Here is an 8,969-nt window from a genome sequence, read left to right as displayed (position 1 = left end):
CAAGGAAAAAAAATGTTCCAATCCAAAACCAATAAATGAAATATTCTACTTTTAGGAATTAACATTAACATTTTTTTTTTATCTAAACCCAAAATCAAGAAAATCTTTTATTTTTAGAGATTAATATCAATTTTTTTTTTTTAAATTCCAAAATCGACGAAGTTTCTATTTTTTAGAGATTGATGCCAATTCTTCATCCAAAACTCAAGATTTTCATTAAAATTTCAAAAATGAAAAAATCTTCTATTTTTGGAATTAACGTCAAAATTCTTGTTAAAATCCCAAAATCATTGAAATCTTCTATATTTAGAGATTAATGTCAAAATCTTTGTTAAAATATTCAAAATTGATGAGATTTTCTAATTTTAGGGATTAAGGTTATTTTTTATTAAATTTTCTTAATTGATGAAAGCTCATACTTTTAGAGACAAACATAAAAAAAATATTTTTTATAATTCCTATATTGATGAAATCTTCTATTTGTAGACATTAACATTAAATTTCTCAACAAGTTTTCAACATCTTTTTTTTTTTAAATATAAATATCATAGGATACATCATAAAAGAATATGCTAAAAATAGAATTAGATAATTAACAACATGCATAAAATAAATCTAAAAGATAATAACTTTTTGTTTGAAAGGATACGCTAAAGGTAACGATGATCTTCTTTTAAATATAACTAACCCGGTATATGAATCTTTAATACCAGTGTTTATTTTAAGATTTCTAATTTTCTTTAATTTTTAGGTGGTGATTTTATTATTTTTATTTTTCTCTTTAATTTCAGCGAGTTCTGTATTTGTCATAGTGTGATAATTATTATAAAAAAATATTGTCATCAAAACAAAAAAGAAATAAATGAATAAAAAAAAAGAGTTCTGATTGAAGAGATGTAATTTTTTCCCTCTTAACTCAAATTATTGAGATTTTTATGAATAATTATTTTAACGGATTTTATTTTTTTATTAAAAAGATGCATTAATAAAAAACGAAAATTCATATAATAAAATATATTTATTTTTAGAATTTTCACCATTTCTTTTCTTGCAAATATCAATTTACATTATAATAAAATTAAATAAATATTGATTTTAAAAACCGCAATGGAAGGCCAAATTGCACATAACCTAAAAATAAACCAAAATGGGAGGTGGAGATGGCAAGTACGATAGGGCAGCGTAGAGCTAGTGAAGCCTAAAAATCCAGCCCAATTTCATCGTTCGTGGCTCCAACTTGCCGCCTGTTGGTTCAATAGCAAAAAAATCGAAAGACGTAGAGACCACTTGAGCCTGCGTTGACCTTCAAAATAAAGCAAAGCTACGTGCTGAAGAGGAAAAAAATAAAAAGGTTAAATCAGTCCCCAAACTATATATCAGTTTATAGAGCAATCCCCGGTTTTCATTTCCTGCTAATTTTCCCCTATACTTTTTTCGGTCTGACAAGGTCGCTTCCATTTCCTTTCTTACCATACAATTGAATTATTTAACTCAATTTTCTTAGCTTAAAGTTCCATGATATTTTATTTTTAAATTACATGCTTAAAAAATGGTGTAAATAAATCATTTCTTATTTTGTTAATTGACAAATAAGTAACCATCAATTTGCCTTTGTAATTTTAACTTTTTTATATTGAACTCATTTTTTCTCGCATGTGTAATTATAAATTATTATATTTTTAAAAAAATATATTAATGTGTAAATGTGTATTTACAAAATATTATAACTATTATATAAAGTTGGCTATAAAGATACTTTATTGTCACAAAGACATAATGGCATGAAATCTTTTATAATTTCTTTAACTTTATTAAGATGAAAAAATGATATAAAAACCAATTTAATTGTCATAATTTTTTTTATTTTATTAAGTTATTCATAGTGTTTCAATACATTACATGAAAAAAAGTATTTACTTATAAAAATCAAATGAGAAAAGAAGATCATATCAATGTAATTTACTTTGGAAATGAACAAGAAAAACAGTTCAATTTATGCTTTTTCTTAAGCATATAGTCGGAATATAATATCATGAGAGTATTATTCCGTATTCTAAAACCAATTTAAACTGACATGTGAGTGAATAGATTAAAGGAATGAAATTAGCAGGATTTGAAAGTTTGAGGACTTAATTGCAGTATAAAATAAGTCTGGGACTGATTTGTAGTAATTCCAAAAGACTAGAAAAGGGAACGTGTAAACTGGAGCATTGCAAATCCCAACAGGAATTCATGAACTGTGAAGGGAACGCACGAGAATAATGATAAACCTACGTGCGACGTGAAGAGATGTAATAATAAGGCAATGACACCCTTAATTTGACCGTTTCCTTTGTCTTAAAAAACCCAAAACGCCAACTGCAACCCCCTTGTTTTCCTCTCTTCCATTCCCACCCCGCCCCGCCCAGCCCCACTGCACTCCGCCTCCTGTTCGTTCAATCCTCCCTCCCTGCAGCTCCTTCTTTGCTACCTTTTTTTTTTCTTGGGAAACCCCACAGAAGTTGGTATCCAATATATTAATGTGCCAAAATGGAGCGAAAGAGAACGCTTACCATGAACTGGGATGCCCTGGGCGATCATGATCATGACGACGATGACCGTTTCTTTGAGACCTACGACCGCCTCTCCTCCGTTGTTCCTATCGACTTGAATTCTTCTGGTTCCGATGAAGACGATGACTTTGATGACACTCGTATGTCATTTGCCTCCGCCATTTCTTCCCTCTCCACTTCTGAATTCCGGAGCTATGCGGCTGCCGCTGCTACCCTGTCCCCCAAGTACTCTGCTTCCGTGTCCCCAGATTATGATATCTGGATGGCGGCCCCTGGATCCATTACAGAACGTCGGAAGCGTCTCCTTCAAGGCATGGGTTTGAATAGCAATAAAGAGCTTCTTAAAATGGCAAGTAAAGGTTTGATGCGTGATGTTACCAATAAAAATATTGTTGTCATCAACGGTGATAATTCTACTATTGATCATGATCACATTGAAGACTCCAAACAGGAGGCTTCCCCCTCACTACCGCTACCCGTTCTACTTGTGCGTTCGAGGTCTGACGGTGATATAGAATCATTTTCTGTTGACAGGAAAAGAAAAGAAGACTTACTTGGGTTGATCTCAAAGCAACGACTTACAAGAACGTCGTCAATGATAATTGTGTCTCACGGTCGAATATTTCCATCTCAGGATTCAAACAGACTCTCACCCAAGGATGCACGAAGAGAACGCCCAGCTGCCCACAGCGGCGCGCTAACTTCAATAATATCAAATAGCCGGTTTGGGGCGTTTTTCTTGATAAAGAATTTGGATACTGGAAAAGAATTTATTGTTAACGAGTATGATCAGGATGGGATGTGGAATAGGCTCAGTGATCTACAAACTGGAAAGCAATTGACGATGGAGGAATTCGAAAAGTGCGTTGGCCATTCACCGGTTGTCAAGGAGCTGATGCGGAGAGAAAATGTTTCTAGATTGAACGTTACTGATGAGGGAAATGATCGTAAAATTAGTGCTAATTCATACCTTTCTAAGAGTTTGAGAATGAGCAAGAGAAGGGGGGCGGCTCTTTTGAAAAACATAAAAGGGGTGGCTTATTCTATGTCTATGAGCGGATCGTCAAGAATTCAGGATCCAAAACAGGAGCCAAAATTGAGCAAAAACTCTGCCTCATCTGGATGGATAAAGGTTAGGCAGACAGGGAAATCGTACAAAGAGCTAAGTGCTTTGCATCTGTGTCAAGAGATTCAGGCTCACCAAGGATCAATTTGGACTATTAGATTCAGTTCAGATGCTCGATTTCTTGCAAGTGGGGGTGAAGATAGGATTATTCATATTTGGGAAGTGCAAGAATGTGAAGTTATGTCATTGCATGATGGAAATCTTACACCACTTCATCCATCGTTGTGTAGCTCAACTCCTAGCCTAGGAGAGGTCACACCAATGTCATCGGAGAGGAAGAAAAAGTGGAAGGCTTCCTCTAGCAGGAAAGGCAATCCAATTCCGGAGTACGTCCATGTGCCAGAAACTGTGTTTTCTCTATCCGAGAAACCAGTCTGCTCTTTCACAGGTCATCTTGATGATGTCTTGGACTTGTCCTGGTCCAGATCTCAGGTTAGAATCAAAACATTCTCTGTTAGTAGTTTATAGAAGCACAGATTTTTTTCTAGAATCTAGAGAAAACAGAAGAATGAGATGATTGCTCGGGCTTTTCAATTTTAGTATAAATTCAAACCTATTTCAAGTCTGATAATGTGAAGATCAACCTTCATAAAGGTTATTCCTATTTTCGAAATTCGACTACTTTAAAATAATGAAGTAACCCTTGCCATACTAATTAGGAAATATTGTTTCCTCACATCCCATAAACATATTATACTTAACCTGTAGGCAATTTTATGGATTTACAGCTGCTGCTGTCATCCTCAATGGACAAAACTGTTAGGTTATGGGACATGGAAACCAAGAGCTGTCTAAAGTTGTTTGCTCATAATGATTATGGTATGATGTCCACACTTGCTCTAATGGAGCTTACTGCATGCGTTTTGTTTTCTACCACAATGATTAAGGTGTGTTGGTTTGGCTTGCTAGTGACCTGCATCCAGTTCAATCCAATGGATGAGAGATATTTCATAAGCGGCTCCCTTGATGCAAAGGTTCGAATCTGGAGCATACCTGATCGACAACTGGTGGACTGGACAGATCTTCATGAAATGGTCACTGCTGTTTGCTACACTCCTGATGGCCAGGTCTAGCTCTGCTCCCTTTTGGCTTTTGCAGCACTAGATTTTCTATGGAAGCACTTTATCCAGAGTTTTTATATTCCCGCCATTGTTGGCTTCAGAGGCAAACTAACACTGTAAAAGCCGGCTCAGTGCTGAAATAAGTTCTCAGTTTTTTCCACACTGAAGCTCGGTTCTTCTATACCAAAATCACAAATCCTCTATTAAGTTCACTCAGCTAATTAGCGACTTCTCATCCCATATACTGTGTTGTTTAATTGATAAGTTCATGAGCATATACAAGCATAGATAAATGTGACTTGATTTTGTTCTTGACGATTCGGTGCTTCCTGTGTCCTCTGTAATTCCAGGGTGCCTTGGTCGGTTCACATAAAGGAAGTTGTCGGATGTATAACGCGGAGGGTATGTATTGCTGTGATACATTATTTTTTTAAAACAGACATGTATTGTATCCAGGATAATAATTTAATACCTGCAGTTGTTCCTGTACCATGATTGAATTTGGAATCACAACCATGGATTTACCATTTCTACCAATTTATTCTTCTGTTTATGGTTTCTGAACAATTTAAGAACATTAATTTGGTGCACAGATTGCAAGTTGAGCCAAATGGAATGTGTGGATGTTCAGAACAAGAAGCGGTCTCAAGCAAAGAAAATAACTGGTTTCCAGGTAACCCATCAGTACCTTGTTGTTATATCAAAGAAAATCATATTTCCTTTGTGCAGTTCATTTACATTTCTGTGTACATTACATGCAAAATGATTAAGTTCGTACCTTGGTAGTTTTCCCCAGGGAATCCATCTGAAGTGCTCGTCACCTCTGCTGATTCCCGTGTTCGAATTTTGGATGGTTCAGAAGTTGTTCATAAATTCAGAGGTATGGCCCCAGGCATTGAAAGCATGTGCTTTTCTTTCTAATCCAGCGAATAATAACTTGTTTCTGTCTACTAAATCAGACATATTCCAATGGAAATGTTTATTTGCTTACAGGTTTTAGAAATATCAGCAGCCAAATTTCAGCTTCCTTTAGTTCAGATGGAAAATACGTGGTAAGTGCCAGTGAAGATTCCCATGTATACGTTTGGAAGCGAGAAGAGCCTCGGCCTCGAGGAGGTACTGGAAAAGGCAAGAGCGTGATCAATACTCGATCTCATGAAAGCTTCCAGTGCAGGGATGTGTCAGTAGCCATCCCATGGAATGGTACAGTAAAGGGTGATCCCCCGCCATTGCAGTTGCATTCTAAAAGGCAATCAAAACGATCTTCCGCCCCCTCGCAACCACCATCGGCCGCCACTTCTCCCACCGAAGAAGACGCAGCTGTAAACAGTAAGAGACATTTCCCACCTTCAGCCACTGAGTCGCCCACCAGAGAAGAGAACTCTCCAGTTAAGAACAGCAAGAGACAACTGCCACCTCTTCCAAGGAAAAACAGCATGGATAGATCTCATACTCCTCCTGAAGAATATCTGTCTCTAATCTCTCATTCGGATTCTGGACTTGGAGAGTTGTTTGCTTCAAGCTCTTCCTCAATAAGATACGGTGATTCACCTTCTATTTCTGCTGCTCCTACTCCATCTTCCTCTTGGTCTTCCTCTTGGCTATGGCTCGATGGAGGCAGCCATGGGAACCAAACTGTCCAGGCAACAGCATGGGGCTTGGTGATTGTGACAGCTACATTAGGAGGCGAAATCAGGACTCATCAAAATTTTGGGCTGCCTCGAAAGATTGGCCGCCAAGCGCACCTATTTTGAAGCATCCATGGCATATGCTAATTTTGTATTGTTAGTGAAAATAGAATCATAATCTTGGTTTTAAAGCTTATGCTTCAAGCATGATCTGTGCCGGCAGAAATGTTATAGCAGAGCAGAGTTAAAACAATGGAAGACCTCTTATTGTAGATGACGAACTCGATCATATCAATCAAAGTGGTTGGTATCAATTAGTTTCATCTTTTTTATCCAACTGATTCATAATGAACTTCAAATGTTTCGAACATTTCTTTTATCTTTTACCAGCTGTTCTGTTGTGGGTTTCAGCAAAGGAAAAAAACAGGGCATAACTGGTAACAAAACTTGTTGAACAACTTGGAGGTCAAAGATTTAAAGGCGTGGCTATTTCACGGTAGCAATGTATGGTGAAAGAAATACCTTTTGCTCTTCACAAATAAAATTTTAAAACTAATTATTGGTTGTAACTCTATAATTCCATTGTTCAATGTCAAATTCAAAGTGGGATGTTAAGTCTTTTCAATTTTATATTACACAGTAAAATAATTATTATATTTTTAAATTCAAAATTTCTTAAAGCTAACATACCTGAGTGTTTTCATATTTTTTTATTTCTTATTTTTTAAGCACATTAAAATAATCCATACACCCTTAAAAGTGGATTTTTCTTTAATTTACTCCCGAGGTAATTTTGTATTTTCTTTCAAGTTTTTTTTTTTTTTGTTATTATTAGGTTGATAGAGAGCAAGTTTTGTAATTTTAGAAATATTATTAAAAAAAAACCATACCAACATATAAGTGGTGGCCGCACTATTTAGGCAACACAAGCGAAGTCACCTAACAACCAAACATCAAAGCGTGTTTGGAAATGTGATTATGGTTGCTTTTTAAAGTGCTTTTCATTCAGAAAAGTATGTCAATAATGTTATTTTATTTTTTAAAAATCATTTTTGAGATCAGCACATCAAAATTATTTGAAAACATTAAAAAAATATTAATTCCGAGCAAAAAAAAAATTTAAATTTTATAAAAAATACTTTTCAAATACAATCCCAAACAGGTCCTAAAGGGTGGTGTTCAAATCTTCTTGTATGGTGATAGAACTCTCATTTGTCACCAATAGCTTTTTTAATTTTTTTTGGGTTTTCACGCATGACATTACAAATTCTTAAAGAAGGTCTTCAATTTTTTTTCAGATTTAGTTTTTTTTTTAATTTTATTTTTTTTATTTGAAGTAATTTTAAAAATTAAAATTTATTTTTAATTTTATCTTTCTTTAATTTTTTTTATATTATCTTTCTAAAAATTCGTTTATCCTTTAAAAAAACAAAAGAAAACCAGTTAGGCCTTTTAGTTTGGTCTAGGCGTGTGAGCCCATCATTGCAAACTCAAGTATGCTTAACTTATTTGTTAAGCAATCCTTGATCTTTTTTTCTTAGAATAAAATTATTTTAAACTCAATTTATTAAAATAACATTTAAAAAATAATCCAATAATATCACAGCTTTCAAGAATATTTTTTTTATAGTAATATTTACAATTACTTTACAAATAATTATATAATAACCTTATATTCAGATTTTTTAAAACCTCCTCATTAATATCCAATAAGAATACAATATTTATTTTGTAATTATATATATATATATATATATGTATATATATAATTATTCTTAGATTTATTCATAAAAGTGTGCAAAAGTATCCATTCATGCCTTTTTATTTTTTATATTAAAACTTATTTTAATGTTCATAATAGGTTTTTATTTGAAAAAAAAAAACACTTCTAATAATATTTTTTTTCAGAATATAAAAAGAAATACATGAATAAGGAAATGATGTTTTTTATTAAAAATATTTATTTTGTTTCTCTCTGATTCAAGTCATTGGAATTTTAATGAATATGTTTTAAATGCCATTAGTTTTTGTTTAATAAACCGTACTGCAAATAAAAAAAAATATCATTGTCAGAACAAAAATAATTACATAAATGAAAGAAGAAAATTTGAATAAAACTTTTTTCCCTTCTAGAATTTTAATGATTGCTATTTTTTTTATAAATATCTTTTTTTATTTTCATATAATAAAATAAAAGTAAATTTTGAATAGTGTTCTGCATCACACAGTTAAATATTTGTATTTATATTTATCTTTTATTTATTACAAGGATGATCACATTTCTGCTATAGTCTTTAATCAATTTTTTATATCTCTTTTTATGGTTTATCAATTCATATATTTTTTTATTTATTTTATTAATGCACACGCTATCTCTTCAATTCTCAATTGAAAAATTTCATGATATTGAAAAAATATTAATAATACCGATTTACACCTGCATCTTACGTTAAGATTAATTTACATAAAGTTACCACATAGCATGGGCAATAAAACTAGTTGGGGTGTGTTAAAAAAAAAAAATTAATTAATTTATAATATTTATATTATCTAATCTGAAGTTAACTTGTCAAAGTTAAATAATTTAAATATTATAAATACT

The 8,969-nt window shown here is 33.0% G+C and overlaps 1 protein-coding gene across 1 annotated transcript; it reads left to right on the top strand.

Moving 5' to 3' along the window:
- The first annotated feature begins 2,529 nt into the window (after window positions 1-2,529).
- On the top strand, window positions 2,530-6,605 carry LOC118053371 (uncharacterized). Its single transcript, XM_073409677.1, has 7 exons — window positions 2,530-4,110; window positions 4,407-4,497; window positions 4,588-4,745; window positions 5,090-5,141; window positions 5,333-5,412; window positions 5,526-5,619; window positions 5,733-6,605. Exons 1-7 carry the CDS (start codon window positions 2,530-2,532, stop codon window positions 6,491-6,493), a joined length of 2,817 nt encoding a protein of 938 aa, XP_073265778.1. The 3' UTR covers window positions 6,494-6,605.
- The last annotated feature ends 2,364 nt before the right edge of the window (window positions 6,606-8,969 follow it).

Source organism: Populus alba, chromosome 6 (assembly GCF_005239225.2).
Source record: "Populus alba chromosome 6, ASM523922v2, whole genome shotgun sequence".
In the NCBI taxonomy this organism is placed as follows: Eukaryota; Viridiplantae; Streptophyta; class Magnoliopsida; order Malpighiales; family Salicaceae; genus Populus; species Populus alba.
This window is presented reverse-complemented; position numbering and strand designations above follow the sequence as displayed.

Bases quoted from the DNA above. Each gene is read 5' to 3' on its own strand.
- LOC118053371 (XM_073409677.1), top strand. From the start codon at position 2,530: ATGGAGCGAAAGAGAACGCTTACCATGAACTGGGATGCCCTGGGCGAT. The intron at 4,111-4,406 runs GTTAGAATCAAA...ATGGATTTACAG, and splicing joins TGTCCTGGTCCAGATCTCAG to CTGCTGCTGTCATCCTCAAT. The intron at 5,620-5,732 runs GTATGGCCCCAG...ATTTGCTTACAG, and splicing joins AGTTGTTCATAAATTCAGAG to GTTTTAGAAATATCAGCAGC.